Genomic DNA, 24,056 nt, shown 5'->3' on the forward strand with positions numbered 1-24,056 from the left:
TGATTTTTATTCAGATTCCCAATTAGCTGACGTCCGTGACACCAGCTACTCTTCACACAGAACAACAACAAATGAGACACTTACAAACAAAACAGTTACACAAAAATTAAAATCATAAAAATCATTTCTGAAAACAATACCATATTTTCAGGGCTATTAGACGCGCTCTTAAGCCTCTAACCCCATTAAAAAATGACCGCGCGCCCACAATCCAGAGCGCCCTATACACGAATCCACTCGGGTGTCCCAGTACGACTTCAGTAAACTACAAAGCCACACCACCCGCAGAACACATAAACACACGCGGAGCAGACAGCGACCGCGCAGCAAAAAACACCCCCAGTCACACTCATCACTCCACACCGACGAGGAACAGAACGGAGGAACGAACCGAAAAAGCGAGTGCAACGTGTCGCTTCTAGACACGACTGAACAACTGCGTCACTGCGAACACGCCGACAATCCAGCGGTCCCAGACAGCACCTCCCTACACGCCACAACTGAACAAAGCCCAGAGTCACCGTGAACGCACCCATTGTTGGGAAGGTGACTTTTAAAATGTATTCCCCTATAGATTACAGATTCCATACACCAAAATGTAGTTTGTAACATAATCCATTAAATTACTTAAAGTGAGTAACGTAATCTGAATACTTTGGATTACTTGATTTGCTGTAGAGAAGCAAAGACCAGGATATCGTAACATAAGATGTTTTGTTGGCTAAAAGACAATAAAAAGCCCAGTGTTTACTGAACCAAATTAAAAATATTATTGATAGAAGAGGAGGAGACACGGTCCGCGCAGCATGATTTAGTCCTGTTAAATCCTGTTTGAGACATGGTTTAGACCTGGTTTAGTCCTGGTTTAGACCTGGTTTGGTCCTGGTTTAGTCCTGGTTTAGACCTGGTTTGTTCCTGGTTTAGACCTGGTTTAGTCTTGGTTTAGACCTGGTTTAGTCCTGGTTTAGACCTGGTTTAGTCCTGGTTTAGACCTGTTTGTTCTGGTTTAGACCTGGTTTAGTCCTGGTTTAGACCTGGTTTGGTCCTGGTTTAGTCCTGGTTTGGTCCTGGTTTAGTCCTGGTTTAGACCTAGTTTAGACCTGGTTTAGACCTGGTTTTAGACCTGGTTTAGTGTCTGGCAATGAGTTTAATTACTGAAAAGAATTTAAAAAAAAAGTGAAAACAGGAAAATACCGCTGTGTAATCCATTTATTTCAACAAAGTAACTGTAATCCAATTACCACTCACTGAAACAGTAACTGTAACTGAATACAGTTACTCATAATTTGTACTCTGATTACGTAACTCTGGTACATGTAATCTGTTACTCCCCAACACTGAAGGCGCCAAACAAAATCCCACTGACCCATCCAACTGTTGTGTTTCGTTTAATGTCCGGTGCGGTTTATTTGTGAAAAAAGTTAGAAAACAGACCATTCTATAGCTCAGAAAATACGGTACATTACTGATTACTTGCGAATGGCTGTAAAATAGTTCTTCTCTTCTTTTTTAAACCTTGATTTGTTATTAGCTGCAGTAATCTGAAGAGGAAGCGAATTCCTCTCAACCATTGCTCTGTACATCACCGTGCACTGACCTGATTTTGTTCTGTTTCGTGGAACAGTGAAGAGATCTCTGGTATTACGTCTGGTGGGGTAGGCTTGTGTACCAGAACTGAACATTAATTGACTGTGTAAGCACTGAGGAAGCTTTGATACCATTACATTCCTCATAAAAACAAGTAGTGAGGCCTTCAGCTTCTCCTCAGCCTTTAACCAATGGAGACCGGCATGCATGTTGTTCACATCTGATCTTAATGTACCCCCCAGGGCAAGACGAGCTGCTTTGTTCTGAGCTAGGTAAAGTGTGTGTCTGTGTGCGTGTGTGTTATATCTTTTGTTGTTTCTTTTTATGATCTCTGTGCAGCACTTTGGAAACTGCCTGCTGCTTGGAAACTGCTATAAAAATAAAGTGTGATGGGTTTTAAGTAGTCAGCCCAGAGAGAATCCTTTTAGGTTTAAGAATAAATCAGCATTACAATAGTTATCATAAAATCTACATTTGGTATGAATGTTTACCTCTTATGGGCAGTGTTGGGGAGTAACAGATTACATGTACCGGAGTTACGTAATCAGAGTACAAATTATGAGTAACTGTATTCAGTTACAGTTACTGTTTCAGTGAGTGGTAATTGGATTACAGTTACTTGGTTGAAATAAATGGATTACACAGAGGTATTTTCCTGTTTTCACATTTTTTAAATATATCTAGGTAAGTAAAAATGACTTAAATGAATACAATTTTTACTTTGAGTCGATTCAACTTGACAAGTAAAATTATCTAGTCTCAGAAAATTTTACTTGTCAAGTGAAATTCACTCAAATCATGATAAAACTTTCTTAATTCAAATAATCTTAACTTGGCTAGATTTTGTTTTTTGCAGTGTTCTGACTGTGAGCGGGGGTCGCCTCTCCACAGATCTGACTTTTAACTTGGTCTGGTTTGGTTGTCATGAAGATAGAAAGGTTTAATGCCATACTGTGAAACATCCCAGACAAAGCAATAACATCTCCACAGGAAAGAAAAAACATTTTGACAGACCCTCTTTTTTCTTTTTGGTAATTCCACTCATTGCCGGACATTAAACCAGGACAAAACCAGGACTAAATCAGGACAAAACCAGGTCTAAACCCAGGTCTAAACCCAGGTCCAAACCAGGTCCAAACCAGGTCTAAACCAGGTCTAAACCAGGACTAAACCCAGGTCCAAACCAGGCCTAAACCAGGTCTAAAAACCAGATCTAAACTAGGTCTAAACTAGGACTAAAACAGGACTAAACCAGGACTAAACCAGGACTAAAACCAGAACTAAAACCAGGTCTAAACCAGGTCTAAACCAGATCTAATCTAGGTTTAAACTAGGACTAATACAGGACTAAACCAGGACTAAACCAGAACTAAAACCAGGACTAAAACCAGGTCTAAACCAGGTCCAAATCAGGTCCAAATCAAGTCTAAACCAGGTCCAAACCAGGACTAAGCCAAGACTAAACCAGGACTAAACCAGGACTAAAACCAGGCCTAATCTATGTCTCAAACAGGATTTAACAGGACTAAACCATGCTGCGTGAACCGTGTCTCCTCCTCTTCCATCAATAATATTTTTAATTTGGTTCAGTAAAGTCTGGGCTTTTTCTTTTCTTTTATCAGCCAAATCATCTTACGTTACTATTTCCTCGTCTTTGCTTCTCTACAGCAAATCAAGTAATCCAAAGTATTCAGATTATGTTACTCACCTTAAGCAATTTAACGGATTCCGTTACAAACTACATTTTGGTGTATGGAATCTGTAATCTGTAGGGGAATACATTTTAAAAGTCACCTTCCCGACACTGCTTATGTGGACACAGTTAAGTCATGTTTATGGAATTAAAAATCTAAATCTTACTTGTATACATAGATACAGTTCCAATAACGCCTTGTGGAGACTAAAATCCGTACCTGCCTCCATTATTATTAGATCAGTAAAGTGGCTTAAAGTTTAAATATGAGTTAAAACAGGTTAAGTTAGGGTTTAGGTTTAGGTTAGGGAAGTAGTCACTGTGTTTAAGGTTAAGATTGGTCTCTAGGAAATGAATAGAAGTTAATGTAATGTCCTCAAACAGCAAGGCAACCGAATCTATGTGTATTTGTGTGTGTGTGTGTTGGTATTTCCGGTCAGATCTCCGAGTGTGGGAGTTTAGACCAGGACAGATTTCATTTCCTCCTCTGCTGCGATCTCCTCTATATTAACGTTATAACTTATGTGTTTCGTTACAAAGCGTCTCTCCCCCCCCCTGCAGCGTTATATAATCTCACGCACAGTTTGTTTTCTGACGATTTGCACATTTCTAACTTGTAACGTCAAACAAGCGAGGGTGAGTAAGGAGGTGTGAGGTAGATTTGTTTTGGAAAATGTCTCCCCCCGTGGGACTAGACACGGGTGAAGAGGAGGAGTTGGAGAGGCTGAAGAGGGTGATGGTTCTGCTGCCAGTGTCGGGAAGGTGACTTTTAAAATGTATTCCCTTACAGATTACAGATTACATACCCCAAAATGTAGTTTGTAACGTAATCCATTAAATTACTTATAGTGAGTAACATAATCTGAATACTTTGGATTATTTGATTTGCTGTAAAGTAGCAAAGACGAGGAAATCTTCACATAAGAAGTTTTGTCTGCTAAAAGACAATAAAAAGCACAGACTTTCCTTAACCAGATTAAAAATATTATTGACAGAAGAGGAGGAAACACGGTCCGCACGGCATGGTTTAGTCCTGTTAAATCCTGTTTTAGTCCTGGTTTTGTCATGGTTCATGTTTTGTAGTGGTTGTAGTTTGTGTTTTATTTTGACATTTGTCCTGTCACCTTGTATTTTTGAGTTTTACTTCCTGTCTTGATTGTTTGCCCCGCCCTAATGTGTTTCACCTGTGTCTGTGTGTGCGCATTTATACCCTGTGTTCTCCTCTGCCCTTTGTTGGTCCATTGTCTCTGTGTCTCATTGTCATGGCAATTTAGTCTTGAGTTTTGGAATTTTTGATTTGTCATTAAATATTTTTGAAGCAGTCCTGCGTTTTGGGTCCTCCCTCTGTTTCCACGTGACAGATTTATTCCTGGTTTAGTCCAATGGGAAAGGCTGATCCGGATCTGATGATTTTATCGCAATTTATATCAAAAATGGGGGTAGTCCTTGGCGGAGGTCTGCGCTCTCTGAGTGCTTTTCTAGTTTAGATCTAGTTTAGTCCTGGTTTTGGTCTTGGTTTAGACCTGGTTTAGATCTAGTTTAGACCTGGTTTTAGTCCTGGTTTAGTCCTGGTTTAGTGTCTGGAAAACAGGAAAATACCTCCATGTAATCCATTTATTTCAACAAAGTAACTGTAATCCAATTACCACTCACTGAAACAGTAACTGTAACTGAATACAGTTACTCATAATTTGTACTCTGATTACGTAACTCCGGTACATGTAATCTGTTACTCCCCAACACTGTCTGCTGCAGAGGTTGAGGTGGGGGAGTGAAGTGAAGGAGGGTAAATAGAGTATATTTATATGTTTGGCTTGACAGGTAGAGCGTAGCAGTTAATGTAGATGTGATTGTGATCTTAACTATTGCTCCATTTAAAGGCGCATTGTGTAACTTTTCTGGTGGAGGGTCCGTCAAATGATTTTTTTCCATGGAGACGTTATTGCTTTGCCTGGAATGCTTCACAATATAGTATTAGGCTCCATTTACACGTTCACTGATATTTTTAAAAGCTAAGAATAGGGTTGTCCCGATCTGGTGCCGATCATGTGACTGCGTACTCGATCCGGACTCGGCCGTTACGTCAGGTCAGGCGCTGTTGCCTGTGGTTCTGAGGCCCGTGTTTACACCTGCGCGGCTGATGGCGTCATCGCACGGTGCTGTTTGTTTGCATGTTGATACAAATGATGGTGCATGGTTAGAAAAGTTAATAAAATTTAAGTTTTGGACATTTGATTTTTCACAAGTTTAGCCCAAATATTACACATTGAAATCAACACAATCTGATCCCCACATACATCCTGGATCTTATTCTTTGCTCTTAGTTCCTTTCATAATGTTTTATAGAAGTATCAAAATCAAATGACTCGGACTCGACTCAGGCTCGGGGGCAAAAAATGTGATCGGGACATCCCTAGCTGAGACATTTCCCTTCGTTTGTACTCTTCTTTACACGCAAACAGCAAATTCGCCTCTGAAAGCCAATCTTTCTAAAAAGTCCGGCTCGAGTGGAGATTCTGGAAAACTACGATTTCACATTTGTGTGTAAAGTGAGATAAACAGAGTTTTAGGAGCTGACGCACCAAAAGTGTGACCAGTGTTTACCTTTCACTGTGATAATGATCATAAAAGCGTCAGAGCAGCAGTTGCATTTCTTCTGGTGCAAACACTTTTCATGTGTTTGCATTTGCACACACGGCTGATGTTTCATATCTACGACCAGAGACCAATGAGCTCGTAGGTCAGTGATTTCTTTAACAGATCTGTGGAGAGGCGAGTCCGCTCAGTAATGCACGTTTTTTCAAGGTATTTTTGAGTAAAACTTAGAACTGTAATGAAATAAATATTGGTGTAATTATGATTGCGCTTGATGGTGTATTTAAGCGGGTTGATGTAAACGAAAACTTTTTTGGAAAATGATGCTGTGTGCACAATCTTATTTTGGAAAACGGAGGGAGGGAAATATTCATAGCCTTGAATCATTCTGTGTGACCAAACCAGACCAAGTTAGAGATCCGATATGTGAAGAGGCAGCAGTTAGAATACCTGTTTTTTTTAGGCATTTTTGATGTAGAAAACCAACTGTAATTGAGTAAACGTAAGGTAGAGTGTCATATGTATCATGTCATACAGTGGAACATTCCAGACTGCGCAATGACATATCCACAGAAACAGACCCCCAACCAAAAAGTTACATAGTGTACCTTTAATCACGAATATGGTGAAATTCTTATCTGAATGATACGGGCATTTCTTCTGTCCACAAAACTTCTACAATCCCTTTTAAAACATGAATAACCAAACATTAGTATTACACAGTCATATTTTCTTCATATACTTTAAAAGGGCTCTATGTAATTCCTGCAGTTAAGGGTTCGCCTTGCTAAGAATGTTCCATAGTGAGGCATTAAACTTCTATAATCTATATCACAGGTGTCAAACATAAGGCCCGGGGGCCGGATCCGGCCCTCCAAGACCTTTAATCTGGCCCTCGGCTGATTTTCTACTAAAATATTTTAATTATATTTTCTATTAAAATATTGGTAATTTTCTGCATCGCTGAGCATAACAGTGTCTCCAGCGTCTCTGTACGTGGCCCCTCCCACCAGAGCAGCACAAATGAAGACTTGTCTCTTTCCAAACGCTCTTAAAGGACGATCGTTTTGACTGTTGACCATGACACCCTCATCAGAAAAATGTCCAACATGAGAAAAGTGGAGCCGAGTGCAGGATTGTCCAAGAAAAATTGACTTATTCCTATTTGCATACAAGTTCATGTTAAAACATTGTGTTGAAATTGCATTTTTCTTAAAGTTTCAGGTTGTTCATAATATTATAATATTTTGTAAAAGAAACAGTTCATCATTTAAAAAATATTTCTGTAATAGATTTGTGTTTCTCTGCACAAATATTTGAACTTATTGCTGTTTTTAGGGTATATATGCCATGAGTTTTCTGATCCGGCCCCTTTGGGATCAAAGTAGGTTGGATTCGGCCCCCGGACCAAAATGAGTTTGACACCCCTGATCTATATTCATGGAGACAAGCAGGTGACACCACCAGGTCAAGTTACAGGTCAGATCTGTGAATAGGCAACCCCACTCGTAATAAGAATAGACGTTTTTCAAGGTGTTTTTGAGGAATAAAAACACCCCAAATGCAATAATAGACCAACCAAGAATAGATGCATCAATACGTTTTTAGTAAATGTTTTTTATTTATATAGCGCTTTTCACAAACATAAAGAAACACAAAGACGCTTTACAGATCATTATTCATTCACTCCACACTCGGTGGTGGTAAAATACTATTGTAGCCACAGCTGCCCTGGGACAGACTGATGTAAAGGTGGCTGCCAATCTGTGCCATCGACCCCTCTGACCACGCACACAACACCTTCATACTAGGCGATGTGGGAAAAGTGTATCGCCTAAGGTAGGGGTGTGCAAAAATATTGAAATATCGATATATCGTATCGTTTAATGTGATGATACAGTATCGATATCGTGGACTGCTGTATGGATATATCACAAAGAGTATTTTTTGGTATATTTTGTTGAATTATTTTGTTACAGAGCTACAGTTTTGTTGCTTGTTTTGTGGAAGGAAACTCTCACATTTGACATTTTTACTGTTTTGAGGATTAAAATGTTTGTGTTTTATATGAACTTTGCACAAGAAGTGGTTTAACAAACACTTTTATTATCACAGCCACGATTTAACCATTACTTTTCATTGAACCGTATCGAATTGATTTGAAATATACTGTATTGAATCGTATCAAATCGAAAACTCACTGTATCGAGATACGTATCGCGTCGTGGCCTTTGTATCGAGGTACGTATCGTATCAGCAACTTCTAAATGATACCCAGCCTTAGCCTAAGGACACAACAACAGTTTTTTTGCAATTTGAGCCCCACTGTAGCACCTGATTTTCCCAGCAGTCTCCCATCCAAGTACTAACCAGGCAAGGCTAGTATGTGATGGACCTCCCACTGGAAAAGTTACATAGTGCACCTTTAACTTTTGACAGCATCTAAATAATAAAAACTAACTCCGGAGCTAGTCATGTTTGCCTTTAAATTAGAATTAATATCTCATTACCCTTAAAATATGAAAAATGCTATTCTATTGGGTCTGGTCAAGTGGTAACGGAGGGAAACAGGGGCAGATTTTTGACATTCAAATGTCTCTTATTCAGAAACTAGAGGGACTATTGAAATAAGTAAAGTATCAGAATGTAGGAAAGAGTTACACTCCAACAGGGTCAAGTTAAACCTGTGATATTCTTTCAAGTTGTTGACAAAAAATTTAAAAACTCATGTCGGTAACGGAGGGAATGAAATATGCAGCACTTTTTAGGCAATAAATCCAAACAGTGATAACTCTTGGTTCTCACTTACATATCCTTAACAAACTGGTTTGAATATTTGCTTCATATAGTTTTCTACCATATGGTACAAGATTAGTTTGAAAAACCTCTTACTTTTTGAGTAATGAGATTTTTTTATTAAGAAAGGTCATGGTAACGGAGGGAAAATTGTGCAAACAAGTAGAAGGTGCAGGATTTTACATCATTTGTCGCTTTTTTCTTCCAAATACTTTAATATTACTTCAAAATGAAAGGAAACTATTTCTATAAAATATGTCAGTCCTTCCAAGCTAATTTTTATCATTTTAAATACATAAAAAAAAAAAAAAAAATCATGTACCTTCATTAACAGTTCAAAGATGGAATAACACAAGATATGATGAAATACATCCATTTATTTACATGATTTGCAGGTTTTTGTAATTTGGGAAATAATTTTTGTTCCATGTTTCATACATGGTCTGTTTAAAACGTATGTAACTTTAGAACCAAAAATGGTACAGAAAAAAGGTCAACAGTTTCATAAACTAGAGTACATATGTATCTGTTGAATACATTTTTATATCAGATGCATTAACTTGAATTTTTGGCCTTGCTGTTTATTTCTGCTTGACCGGGCCCATTTGTATCTGTTAAATTATAAATATATTAAATTCAAGCATGTTTTTAAGTGCGACTGATGGAAGTCAAAGGCAGCAGACCGCGACTGGCTGACAGCGATAGACATGAGACAGCAGCCACAAAAACCAAATAGGAAATACAGTATCGGTCCGTCATTACAGAAGTCCATTCAACCCCCCCGCTTCTCGTTGCTTTGTGTTTGTTACATAATGATTTTCCACTGGGGCTTCTTCTCCATATAAGCTGTGGGGATCAGAGCAGCACTATCTGTCTGCACACATGAGCAGCTCTCACAACACCGCAGACCCACCAAGACATGCTCACAAATGTCCTCTCGAGCTACGAAGATTTACCGTCCCTGTAGACTTCCACTGACGCTGAAGACTGTACAAAAACATGCCCCGGATAGTGCAGTGTAGAAATCATTTAGGTACCATCTTTTAAACATATTAAAGGTGCTCTGTGCAATAGGCATGGGACAATATTGACAGTTAAAAATGTTATGGATATAGAGGTTCCATATTTAAACAACTGTTATAGTACTGTATTTTTCGGACTATAAGTCGCTCCGGAGTACAAGTCGCACCAGTGAAAAAATGTGTAATGAAGAAGAAAAAAAACCCTATATAAGTTGGACCGGACTATAAATTGCACTTTTTGAGGGAAATTTATTTTATAAAATCAGAGACCAGGAACTGACATTTCCTGTTGAAAGTTAAGTTCTAGTAAAAACAATAGAACAGAGAACAACAGACTGTTAACGTCACATATGAACAGTTCTTCAGATAAACTATAACATAAACAACAGAACAGAACAAGTTTACCAAACTCTCCATCTCACTCCAAATCACTAAATCCATTCAATTCTTCATCCTCGGTGTCACTTCCGAGCAACTCGGCCTCGACCTCCGGAGGTAAATCGTCGCTTCCTCTTGGTCAATGGTAAATGGTCACATTTTTCTATAGCGCTTTTCCACCTTCAAGGCACTCAAAGCGCTTTACAACAAGGAACCACTCACCTATTCACACACACATTCACACACCAGTGTACACAGACACTAGGGGCAAGGTGGGTTAAGTGTCTTGCCCAAGGACACAACGACAGCATTCATCTGTGGCAGCTAGAATCACACCAGCCAACCTTCTGTGTCGCTGTCGTCAGACTCGGCATCAGTTCCAGTTAGAATTATTCGGGCCTTTCTGAATCCCGACAGGATGGTTTCGGTGTCACTGAAGTCCAGGCTTTGTCCATCCATCCAGTGACTTTAGGAAAGTTTCACGTTGCATCCTCCCGGTGTCACAAGTTTCTCAATCACTCCAAACTTTCTTTCTGCTGCTCGATTACCGTTTTCAGCTGCAGATTTCACGACTTGCAGTTTGTAATCTGCAAAATACAATTTTCTTTTTGGGGGCATTTGTGTTCAGTTTCTCAGTGTCTTTATAAGTTTGTTTAAATGTTAAATTGTTCAGTGGTGCAGAAGTAATGGTGCGATCGACTGACATGATACAGACAGGACAGAGGCTCTTTCTGCAGGAGACATGTGCAGTAGAGCCAAGTGACAGTGGTACAGGAGGAACAGGAGCAGCAGATACTGACACACAAGACTAGAACCTCTCACAGCTGCAGTGTGAACATTTTTAATATATAAGTCGCACTGGAGTATAAATCACAGGAAACACCCAAACCATGTATTTTGCTTAAAAGTGAAAACAATAATGATCTAGAAAAGACCATGATGGGTGGACGATTATCCTCTACCCTTTTCATCACGATAAAAGAGTGTTTATTGTCCCATCCCTAATGCGCAACTTTTCTGGTGAAGGTTCCGTCACCTGCTTGTCTCCATGGAGATGTTATTGCTTTGCCTGGAATGTTCCATGATATGACATTAAATATTTATACATCGCATTTATTATTTATGGGTGTTTTTATTGCTCAGTAGTACAGTCAGTCCTTCTATAAATAGGGGTGATTCTCCACAGATCTGACTTGTAATGTAATGATCGATGGGTTTAATTAATACTGCGGAACTTTCTAGGCAAAGCAATAACATTTCCATGGAGACAAGCAGGTGGCGGACCCTCCACTAGAAATGTTACGCAGTGCACCTTTAATAACAGTGCAGTTAATTTGAGGCAGAAGTGATTGGATAATATTTTTATTGCAGTAAAAACATTTTGCTTTTGAAAACACTGATAGACAAACAGACATTCTTCTCAAAGGCACTTATCTGTTTTTGCCGGGGCCGAAAGATTTTGGGAAACTATGTAACTGCAATTTTTATGACAAACATTGCGATTAGATTTGCCATTTCTGTTTGAATAATAGGATTCTGTTCCAACTATGAACTTAAAAATAATGCAAGAATCACATTTCAGAAAGTTTGTGTAGATCTAAACTACAGGGTTAGCACATTTTGTCATTTGTAGATGAAATTATGGTACTTAAAAAATTGCAGCCCTTGTAGTGATAGCAGTTTGTTTGTTTATTTATTGTGTCCTGACTTGAACCTGGAAGTACGAGCACATAAATCCTGTGCTCAGGTCTCTGCACTGGCTCCTGTGGTTCAGAGAATACCGTATTTTCCGGGCTATTAGACGCGCTCTTAAGCCTCCAACCCCATCAAAAAACATCTGCGCGCCCCACAATCCAGAGCGCCCCTTACACGAATCCACTCAGGTGTCCCAGTACGACTTCAGTAAACTACAAAGCCGCAGCGCACGCAAACACACACGGAGCAGACGGCGACCGCGCGGCGAAAAACACCCACAGACACACTCATCACTCCACGCCGATGAGGAACGGAACGGAGGAAAGAACCGAAAAAGCGAGCGCAACGTGCCGCTTCTAGACACAACTGAACAACTGAGTCACATACTAAACTGATCTCAAATTCAGACTTTAAGAGCCAATGGATTTTACTGAATTATAGCTGGAAAGTGTCCTGACTGACCAGATAGGTAGCTCATGTTTGTGTGTGTTTGTGTATTTTGATGTGATTTTTTTTCAGATTCCCAATTAGCTGACGTCCGTGACACCAGCTACTCTTCACACAGAACAACAACAAATGAGACACTTACAAACAAAACAATTACATAAAAGTTAAAATCATAAAAATAATTTCTGAAAACAATACCGTATTTTCAGGGCTTTTAGACGCGCTCTTAAGCCTGTAACCCCATTAAAAAATGACCGTGTGCCCACAATCCAGAGCGCCCTATACACGAATCCACTCAGGTGTCCCAGTACGACTTCAGTAAAATACAAAGCCGCAACACCCGCAGAACACATAAACACACACGGAGCAGACAGCGACCGCACAGCAAAAAACACCCACAGTCACACTCATCACTCCACACTGACGAGGAACGGAACGGAGGAACGAACCGAAAAGCGAGCGCAACGTGTCGCTTCTAAGACACAACTGAACAACTGCGTCACTGCGAACACAACGACAATCCGTTGGTCCCAGACAGCACCCTCCCAACACGCCACAACTGAACAAAGCCCAGAGTCACCGTGAACGCCACAAACAAAGTCCCACTGACCCATCCAACTGTTGTGCTTCGTTTAAAGTCTGATGCGGTTTATTTGTGAAAAAAAGTTAGAAAATAGACCATTCATTGACAGTGCTTCTTATAATCCAGAGCGCCTAATAGCCTGGAAAATACGGTAAACTCCAAGCACCTCCAAGTGTCTCTCCGAGCACCAAAGTCCATCTCTGACATGTTAGTGCCATATGAACCATCTCGCACATCTCGACCTACCTCCGGCTGGTGCCCAGAGTCAGGACTAAACACGGGGAGTCAGAGTTTCAGGTTCACGCAGCTGAAACCTGGAACAGTCTTCCTGAACACGAGACAGACTCTACTTAAACTCTGCTTAAATCCTGACTCAGATCTGTTCTGTTTAGCTGCAAATCACTGAAAGGTTTACTTACCGCACTCTTCTCTCTCGTTTAATGTCTCTCTCTCTCGCTTTTTTTAAATTTTATGATGATTATTTATGTTTTGAATTGTTTATATTGTGATTTTAATGTATTTCTTATTCTGTAAAGCACTTTGAATTACTTTGTGTACGAATTGTGCTGTACAAATTGCCTATTCGGGGACATAGACTGCAATCCCTTTTGGATCACGACATGACTGAAAAGGCTAAACTTTAGGCTGAAGTAAAACGTGATATGCTAATTCAAACAGAGATTTTGATTCAGTTGCGATTAATTTTCCAGCTCTTCCACCTTTTCCAACTCCTCATGTGTGCACTGATGTAGAATCTTGGGTTAACTGGTTTCTTTGGCTTAGGATGAATGCGTAAGAACTTTAACCATCTCGTTCAAAGGTTAAGCTCTTGCACGTGTCTTTGAACAGGGGCTCTTAACTAACCTTTCTCAAATGTAATGAAATTATCTCGTTAAGTAACTATCAACAATCATTACTTCCTGTCTGGCCTTTAAAGAGCACAGCCGACCAACGACTCAAGTTATTGTGAATGAAAGATGTAGCTGTAATCCTCTAAGAAGTTACAGTATATTTAGGGAATTTTCAGTTTTTATAATGTTGTTCCTTGTGTACTTGGAGTTATATTTTGTTCTTATACATAATTTGGATTGTTATTTGCCTTTTAATATGATCTTGAGTATTTGAAACGGATTGGCCTTGCATGTTAAAATAATATATGTATTGAAAGCAGACGTTACTTTCTGTCCATTAGACTTTTCCTTATCTAGATTAGAATTTGGGAGTGTTAAAAAAAAGAAAAAATTAACCCATTCGACCCATCCTTCAGTGTCGTACTCATCTTCCGATCTTCAGCTAGTCTTGGTCAGGACTAAGTCTGTGCAATGAATCGAATTTCGATCGCGATTTCAATTTGTGTGTCATCTCCAAATTCATATAATCGAGTTGAAACGATTTAAAGCTTAACAAAGTTTATTTTGGGTATATTTATTCATTTTTTTTAAATATAGAGATTGAAGTACAGCTGGATATATGGTTTATTTTGGATACATTTATCTTTTTCTATGCCTTATTTCATGTTCAAAGTTTATTTTATTCGTTTTATATTTTATACATCACAAAACTGCTCTAAGGTTCATATTTGTAGCTTGAGTTTATTTTCAGTTTTGAATGTTTTGTGTAAATTATCAATAACAAAGTGTGTTTTTTGAGAGAGAAATGCTGAATAAATGCATCATGTAACTAAAAAATTATCATTTGAATAATCGTGATTTCAATATTGACCAAAATAATCATGATAGTATTTTTTTTTTTTTTACATAATTGAGCAGCTCTAGTCAGGAGTGTCTTAGCTGGAGGATTTTACCTATGGTGCATGTTTTGGGTTAATGGGAAAAAACTGGGTGGAGGAAACCTGCCGAGACACAGGGAGAACATGCAGCTCCACACTGAAAGGCCTGGGTGGTGAAGAGTTGAACCCAGAACCTTCTTGTTGTGTGTCTTATTAGCAGTTTAAGTAGTATGATACAGATGATTAAACAGATTGTGCTCTGCTCTTCAGGCCAGCCCCCTCCTGAGGTGCTCTGGCTCCACGACGGGCAGGAGGTGACAGAGAGCGAGGACTTCCAGCTGCTCCGGGAGAAGAACCGCTGCACCCTGCTCATCCAGGAGGTGTTCCCCGAGGACACGGGCACCTACAGCTGCAGAGCCTGGAACCAGCACGGGGAGGCCAGCACCCACGCCAGGCTCACAGTGGAGGGTAAGGCACAACACACGAGCCATATAACAGAAGAAAAAGAAAATATTAACTTAAAAAAGACATCAACTACAGCTGTACTGATACTTTGCAGTGACATCACGTTGGGGGTATTTAAATCTACCATATTTTTTGGATTATAAGGTGCACTTAAAATCCTTTAATCTTCTCAAAAATCGACAGTGCTCCTTATAATCCTTTGCACCTTATGTATTAATTCTGGTTGTGCTTACTGACCTCAAACTGATTTTATGTGGTACACAGCGCTGAAAAATCTGTTAAAATGTTTTAGTACGACTTTGGTAAACTATAAAGCCACACCGCTTGATGGATTGTTGGCTAATGTAGTCAGGAGCCTCGCCGAGTAAAGGGCGAATTATTGTCAGCGCACACTGCCGCCGTCGCCTTGTCGCCATTGTTTTTGATTTATGGATCTGTGTCGAGGTCTGTGTGCCTCAAAGTAATTAACCACCACAATGCTAGGAGGTGAAGATTTAAACATGGGGCTCGTGTTTACCAGGGGTCGGCAACCTTAAATACTCAAAGAGCCATTTGGACCGACTCCCACCGAAAAGAAAACACCTGGAGCCACAAAACCCTTTTGACATCTAAAATGATGAGAACACTGCATATCATTATTTTTAACCTGTATCCTTTGTATAAAAAAAACATATTGTGTTGCATTTATGACATCAATGAAATGCTACAGAGAATATAAATCCATTCATATATACAGTCTATATGTATGACCTGCAGACTTATAATCTCTGAAATGTTTCACATGAACCATCTCCAACGTGATAGAAACACAGAACAGACTCACCACCTGCAACATATCCCTCTGTCACAGAAAGAACACTCATATTCCACTGAGTCGTGTCCTTTAGTCTGATAGAAGCACAATGAATGAGTTTTTTTCAGCGGTTATAGTTTATGCAAATGAGCCATATAGTTTTAAGTTTTGTTTTTGTAAAATATAAACAAACATGGCAAAGCTGCATTAAACACATTATTAATCAATGTATATTTGAGTCGTCCTCGTAGGAAATAAAAAAACAAACTTAAATTATCCACCCACATTCACATTCATAATCCACATTCACCAAGACAGGGAGACAACGCGAATTACACCACGATCTACCGATGGATCGTGGACGCCTGGGCTAAGGATCAGTCTCAAGTGTCGTCCGTTTGTTTCGCTTAATGCGCCTTATAATCCGATGCACCTTATGCATAAAAATAGACAAGAGAATTCAACACTATTGATATTGCTTCTTTTAATCCGAAGCAATGTTCAATAGTAGTCTGAAAACTCATGAAAAAATACAAAATGGATTTAAACAACACAAATCGTCTCACCTGTTGTAGTTTCAACCAAATTCAACTCTTTATGGTCAGACTGTGTTAAAATAAATCTCAGATTAAAGTCTAACTTCACACCCCCAGGAAATGTTGATGGCATCAGCTATAAAAATATCAATATGACTAAAGATATGCCTTTGTTCGGGTTGTCTGATGTACTGAAAATTGGCGGTTTTCAGATTCTAAAGTATGATGATGCCATAATCCCAAATAGCTGATAAGAGCCAGATTTTTTTATTGATTACATTGTACTTTGCCATGAAATTTCCAAAAGGTAGATTCATAAATGTTTAACCTGACGACCCAAGAACTCACTGTATTACAACAAAAAACAGCATTTTAACAATATTAATTTTGGCAGCCCCCCATCTGTATGAAATATTATTATCTTATAGCATGTTTTGTTGTTTTCTGAAATGCAAAATATTGAAACAAGATACTTATTTGTGCAGGTACTGATACTAAAAACAACCAACACTCACAGGACAGAAATAAACCATGTCTTTTTTTTTTTTTTTTTCTTGTCATTTAATTTTTATTGAGCATTTTACACAATAACAAAAACAAAAATGTACCGTCTGCAAAGAATTTAACATACATTTAACATACATTTAACATACATTTACATGTCCAAAAAAAAAAAAAAAAAAGTGATATTTGGACCATTTAGCCCATTTTAAATAAAAAACATCAGCTTGAACCCTTAACATGTATCTCAAACATTCCATTTTATGAGTTTCTTCCATTAATTTTAACCAGTTTTTCAGCAAAGGTGGGTCTGGTTGAAGCCATTTATGTGTAATTGCTTTTTTTTTTTTCGCACAGGCTCAACAAATTTTGAATAAATATCTGACATAGCTTGGTCAATCGGGTATATCCCTCATGTAAAGTGTCATCACATTTTGAGTAACATTAAAACTGGTTATTTGTCCATTTGTTGATCCAACGTGTGTCCAAAATGTTTTTAACTTCACTCAGGAGCAGAACGTGTGTGTATGGTGAGCCTCATTATCTCCACAAACGAAACGTGCATTTTTTTCAACAGCTTTGGGTACATGGAAGAAAACCCACCCAGAGCGACATGCCTCCTAATGTATATATTTGATTTATTGTTGGTTCAGCTGTAGCGCAGTCATTGCATACTGCTGTTGTGTCTTTTGGCAAGACACTTCACCCGCGCAGCCAGAGTGATTGTATTCGCATGATTAATGATGGTCGGAGAGGTTGTGCAGAGGGCAGCCAGGTGGTGACCGGAGAGTGAATAAATAATGGTCCAGAGTAAAGCCACATAAACCTGAGATAATATTTGTATTCAAACTTTTTAAACTTCTTTTGGAAACCTCAGCCATGACATTTCCTCTACAATAACTCAAGGGGTGTCACACTTCTATGGGGTATTGATTACTAATGCATTTATTTAGATCACCATGTTACCGTTTATTGTTTTGAAAATGCTTTATTGTTTAATATGTGTCTTTTACATTTTTTTCACTCCCTCTTAGAGTGTTATCACATTGCAATTGGTGTGAAACTAATCATGTAATATTGAAGAAACTACTGGGCTCGAATAGTGCCTCAAGACCTCTTCAGGCATGTTTTTGATCATAGAAGTGCATTATAACATGGTAAAATCTTGAAAAAAAAGTCAATTTTACATAATACCTCCTCTTTAAAATAAGATTTTTCATGTTTTGAAGACAGTATAAATCTGATACGGATAAGCATTAAATTGTTTTGAAAATTGACAGCTTGACAAACTTTTTGATAATGTTACCCAGTCTATGTTAATGATTATGACGTCTTTGGCAAGAAAATGTGTTCTTTTGAAGTGGGCAACCCCGCATTTACCTACACTGGACTTATGGTTAACTCAGTTATCATCAACCATTCCCTTGGAAAAATTGACTTATGAGCGAAATGGCAAACAAGATATGTTCTGGAAAATATGGACACCTGTACACATATATTTAAATATGTAATTTATACTTTTTTTTTTTTTTTAATTTATTTATATATTTTTGAATGTATTTGTTATGGGTGAGTGTTTGAGTGTGTGCGTTTATGTGTATGTATGTAAATGTATGTCATTTGTATATATTAATGTAATTATGTTATTTTATTTTTATTATTATTTTCTGGTCAATATCATTATCATTATTATTATTATTATTATTATTATTATTATTTATTTATTTTTTTTCCTTTTTCTTTTCAGCGTCTGTTAAGGGTGGGGGTGGGTGTGGGGAGGTTGAATTGGGGTTTGGGAATGGGGAGGAGGGGGTTTAAATGTGGCATTTGTACACTTGTATATTTTGTGGCATTTTTGTGTGGCCGTAAGACCACAATATAAAAAAAAATCAAAAATTAAATAAAATATATATGAAAAAAAAAAGAAAATTGACAGCTACACTACACTAGCCATGACCCTGTCTTGGTCCATTTTGTGGAACAGCACAACAGTAAACAAAGCGTCAAGATGGATGTAGACGAAGACAGACATTCTGTGTTGGCAACGATTCCCGAGATCGAGGATTTAAAGCCAGAACAAAGAGAATGTTTGGTGAATTGGTGCATTAGATACATCACAACCAAATAGCAGCTATTGGTTAAATTAAAAAAGTACCCGCCTACTGTCGAGCGAAAAATCCCTAATGTGACAGTTTCCATGAAGTGAAACCGGCTGATGAATCAGACTAACACTTCACTACCTCTAACATTGTATAAAAAAAGATAAAATAATTGTCATGCATTATATACAGTTCATATAAGTACAATATTAGATATTAATATTGCGATGATACTATAATTTCAATATTCGATAAAATATTTTGATACTAAGGAATAGACTCGATACTCGATACTCAATACAGATTCCAATACCACAATAATAATAATAAAAAACACTATTTAGACTATAGAATGTGATTTTCAACATTAAATAATGGTAATTTTTATATCACTGTCGTTTTATATCTGTGTAATCCCTTGATTTTTTTTTTTTAAATTATTGATACCTGCTCAAATTAGTATCTAGTTTCGATACTACTAGTAGTTTTAGTATTGATTAGTATCTGATTTTCAACACTATATGCCCCCAGAGCCCCAGGATGGAGTGCAGCCCTGGTTCATCACCAAGCCCAAAGCGGTGAGTGCCAGTGTGGGGCAACACGTCCTGCTGTCCTGCGCCATCGCCGGTGACCCCTTCCCACAGTTCACCTGGAGCCGCTCTGACCCCGGCCGACCTCTGACCTCTGGAGGAGACTACGAGCTGCTGCAGAAGGAGGACGTCATCTCCCTTCTGATCAGGTTTGTACTGCAGAGAGTAGGGATGTAACAAAAACGGAAATATCATGATATCGTATCGTTAAAGTTCTCACAATAATATCCTGGACCATCTCAACATATCGAATTCTCTTTGCTTAAATAAAGAGTTATAGTGCAGAAATAGCTAAAAAACACAGAGGGAACTACACAGACCATGATCCTTTGCTCCATTTCAGTGCAGACTACAAGAAGAAATAACAGTTCCAAGCACTTTTAAGTCTTAGTTCTTTGGATTAAGTCTTGTCAAGGCATTTTAAGAGGAAGAAGTAGCATATTAACAGTTTTGTTGAGCCTCCACAAAATATCGCAATAAATATCGTACCCTGAGGTTCATACCATGACGATATTGTATCATGAGACTTGGATATCGTTACACCCCTAATAGAGAGTTTTCAGTTTTGAATAGGAATAACTGGACCTTAAAGGGCCCAGATTATGGTATTTTCTGATCTGTTTTATACTGTTGTTTCCTATCAAAAACATAGCTGGAGTTATGTTTTATTTCATTGAGTGCGTATACATGCACATCAGTATCCCGGTTATGATCGGGTTTTTTGAGTATCCCGGTTTCTTGATGGTGCATGTATACGCAGTAACCCGGTTTCAGTAACCCGGTTCTGGCAGTATCCCGGTTAATACAAACCGGGTTACTGTAGCTGGTTTATTCCGATAGTAACCGGGTTCCTTGTGGCATGTATACGCAGTACCCCGGTTACTGCAACATAAAGTTGAGTGCGCATGCGTCCAAAAGACACTTTCCAGTCTTTTCACCACAACAGTAGTCACATAAATAAATTGACCAACATAAATAAAATGACCAAACGAGTGAAATGACTGTAAAATAAAGAGCTGCGCTAAACCTGCACACGTACAATCTGCACTCGTACGACCTGCACTCGTGTGATCGCTGAAAAACTAAAACATGAACTATCTCCTATACTCTATATGCACGGAAACACACTTACCATCATTAGCTCCTCTTCTGTCACAGAAATAACACACATAATCCACAGAGTCGTGTCATTTAGTCCAAAAGAAACTGATCGCATCAGCGGCGCAAGGAGAGAGTTTTTTGTTTTTATCGCCGCTAACAGTTTATGCTTATTAGCCTACGGTCTTAAGTTTCGTTTCTGTAAAATGTAAACAAATGTGATCACAGCTGAATTATCTGATCAAACGGGCTGATGTAGCTCTATAGTGTTTTCATATGTTGTAAAGTTGAGTTTATTTATGCAGAAGATTTTAATGAAGAATCTGCACAGTGGATTGTGGGAGATCTCGTAGCTCCTTAGCTTCTTATGCTAAAGGAGCTCACGGTTTGTATTTTTCCTGGTTTATGAAATTGATTTAAGTAAATTTTTGCGCCTGCGCATTTGTAAGATTATGTCAAGAAACCGGGATACTCCATTTGATCATGTATACGCGGATATGAGTGTCCCGGTTTCTCAGTGCGCATGTATACGCAGTAACACGAATACTGACATAACCGGGGTATGGCTAATAACCGGGTTACTGATGTGCATGTATACGCACTCATTCACACAAACCCTGCAAATTTAGACTGAGTTCTTTTCTCAGACAGAAAGCACTGTTCCACCCTGTGATGTCATGTGGTAATACAGGAAGTGCTCCACTGTGTTTTTAAACTCCCTAAACTCCCTAGCTCGCCACCCCCTTCAAAGTAGCTCCCCAAAGAATTTTGAAATTATACCATTTGCTGATGAATAACTCTTTTTTTTTTTTTTTTCTTTCTTTTTTTGGTGCACATAAAGCAGATGTCTCAGAAAAAAAACAATAAGTAGCAATAATATAATGTGACAAGTTTTTTATTCCCCCACTCCCCTCCCATTTCCCTCCTCCATTGTCTCCAGTGGAAATAATAATAATAAAATAAAATAAGTAAATAAATAACTAATAATAAGAATAAAAATAAAGTAATAAGTAAATAAAATTAAATCAAATAAAAAAAATAAATATAGGGAAAAGAGCGAAATACTTTTTTTTTTTTTTTACTTTTTTTTTTTTTTATAACAAAAATGTGGTTAATTACATGCCTTACTATTGCATTACTATTGTAAATGTATAATTCTTAAGCCCAACTTTTTGCACTAATAAAAGGACAGTGGTTTATGTTTCATTGGCGTCTAATTGTACCCAAAGGCTCGCCCTCGTTTTTTAATTGTCTATAAATTTCTTGCGGCCGCTTAATGAGTCGCTCTCCAGCATTTTTGTTTTGTAAAAGTAGCTCACTGGAGGAAAAAGGTTGGAGACCCCTGAACTACACCTCCACTAGAATCATTTGGATCATTTCAGTCCTACAATTGCCAATCTCAACCGAACTAAAGGTAAAAGGAGCTGTTAACTAAAACTGAAACTACCACTTCATGACATCACAAGGCGGAACAGAGCATTTTGAGCTTTGAAGATGTAGACAGACTAATACTAAAGGATTACTCAAACATGTGTGAATGATACGAAACATGACTCGTAGTATCTTTTTGATGAGTTAACCACAGTGCATAAAGCTCACAAGAGTCAATTTTTAAAGTTTTTTTTAAAAATATAGGACCTTTAAGCTGCTTCAGATCAATACTGCCGTTTATCATCATCAGTAATTTATTCACAAAGACAGATTTGACAGGGGCCTTCTCTTACGCACCTGTCCTCGAGCACAATACAACAGTTTTTTTATTTTAAAACACGCCAGGAAAAGGGATAAGAGATGCAGCGTTTATATGAAGGCTTGAGAGCTCTGTGATTGGATGCAGCTTTGCTTTGTAATATATTTGTTCCATGTAAGTCCCTACTAAAAGGATTTTTGGCACAATACAAAACAGACATTGTGTTCAGTGGAATAACTTGTAAAGTATTCCAACGTAACACATTTTTATTGAAAATAGCTGCCAGGATTGCTTTATTTACTGATATAAGTTGACAGTAGCTTGTGGCCAAAAAGCTGGGAAGACTGATGCTGTGTGTTTATCAGGCTGACACATGCCTAAATATTCCAGGGAAAACTTCACAGGACATTATTCACTTGATAGAACCATATTTATTGCAGTATTTTATGCAGTGTTGAAGATGCTTTAACCTTATGTGCAGGGCTGCAACAATTCATCAACTAAGTGTAAATAATCCCTCTTCTTTCTAATGTTGTGTTGAAGGAAAGTCCAGAAGCACCACGCAGGAGAATATCTGATCAGCCTCAAGTAAGTCACTTATACATGAATACAATAATTTTCATTACAGAACAGCATTTTACTTAACGTATTTTTCGGACTATAAGTCGCTCCAGAGCATAAGTCACACCAGCCAAAAAATGCGTAACGAAGAAGGAAAAAACACACACTTTTTGGGGGAAATTTATTTTATAAAATCAGAGACCAGGAACCGACATTTTATCTTGAAAGTCAAGTTCTAGTAAAAACAATAGAACAGAGAACAACAGACTGTTAACGTCACATATGAACAGTTCTTCAGATAAACTATAACATAAACAACAGAACAGAACAAGTTTACCAAACTCTCAATCTCACTCCAAATCACTAAATCCGTTCAATTCTTCATCCTCGGTGTCACTTCTGAGCAACTCCCTGACCTCTGGAGGTAAACAGAGCGTCACTTCCTCTTCTGTGTCGCTGTCGTCAGACTCAGCATCAGTTCCAGTTAGAATTATTCCGGCCTTTCTGAATCCCGACAGGATGGTTTCGGTGTCACTGAAGTCCAGGCTTTGTCCGTCCATCCAGTGGCTTCAGGAAAGTCGCATGTCGCCGTGAAGCTGTTCTCCGTCTCCGCTTTCCGCTAGTTCCTCACAAGTTTCTCGCTCATTCCAAACTTTCTTTCTGCTGCTCGATTACCTGAATATTTCACGACTTGCAGCAGGACAGAGGCTCTTTCTGCAGGAGACATGCGCAGTAGAGCCAAGTGACAGTAGTACAGGAGGAACAGGAGCAGCAGATACTCACACACAAGACTAGAGCCTCTCGCAGCTTCAGTGTGAAAAATTTAATATATAAGTTGCATGGGAGTATAAATCACAGGAAACACCCAAACCATGAAAAAAATGTGACTTATAGTCCAAAAAATACGGTCCTAAAATATTGTTGTCCCTCTCTCTATAACTGCTGCTGTGAACCTTGTCATTTTGGTCTTAAAATGTTCATATCAACTCGCTCTGCATGATCCTGGTGTTTGTTTTTTTTGCTGTTTTGTCTGTTCGTGACGTTTAACATTTTCTACAGTTTGCATGATTGATACAAAATCTATACATGACTCAAACTGGGGAATGATTAAAATGTTGATAAGAAGAGTTCTGACACAAACAGGCGTTACTCAAGGTGATAAGAGACGTGGGATGCTCTGACACGATGCGTTTGTGAT

General features: G+C 38.5%; 1 protein-coding gene across 1 annotated transcript in view; it reads left to right on the forward strand.

Moving 5' to 3' along the window:
- mylka (myosin, light chain kinase a) overlaps positions 1-24,056 on the forward strand; it is a 184,388-nt gene that overhangs the window by 73,596 nt on the left and 86,736 nt on the right. Inside the window, exons 13-15 of the mRNA XM_055148384.1 lie at positions 14,796-14,993; positions 19,451-19,658; positions 22,841-22,885. Coding sequence (XP_055004359.1) covers positions 14,796-14,993; positions 19,451-19,658; positions 22,841-22,885 — 451 coding nt within the window. The remainder of the gene's footprint in view (positions 1-14,795; positions 14,994-19,450; positions 19,659-22,840; positions 22,886-24,056) is intronic.

The sequence above is a fragment of the Boleophthalmus pectinirostris genome, unplaced genomic scaffold (genome assembly GCF_026225935.1).
Source record: "Boleophthalmus pectinirostris isolate CB_2022bp ecotype Guang Dong unplaced genomic scaffold, ASM2622593v1 HiC_scaffold_1, whole genome shotgun sequence".
In the NCBI taxonomy this organism is placed as follows: Eukaryota; Metazoa; Chordata; class Actinopteri; order Gobiiformes; family Gobiidae; genus Boleophthalmus; species Boleophthalmus pectinirostris.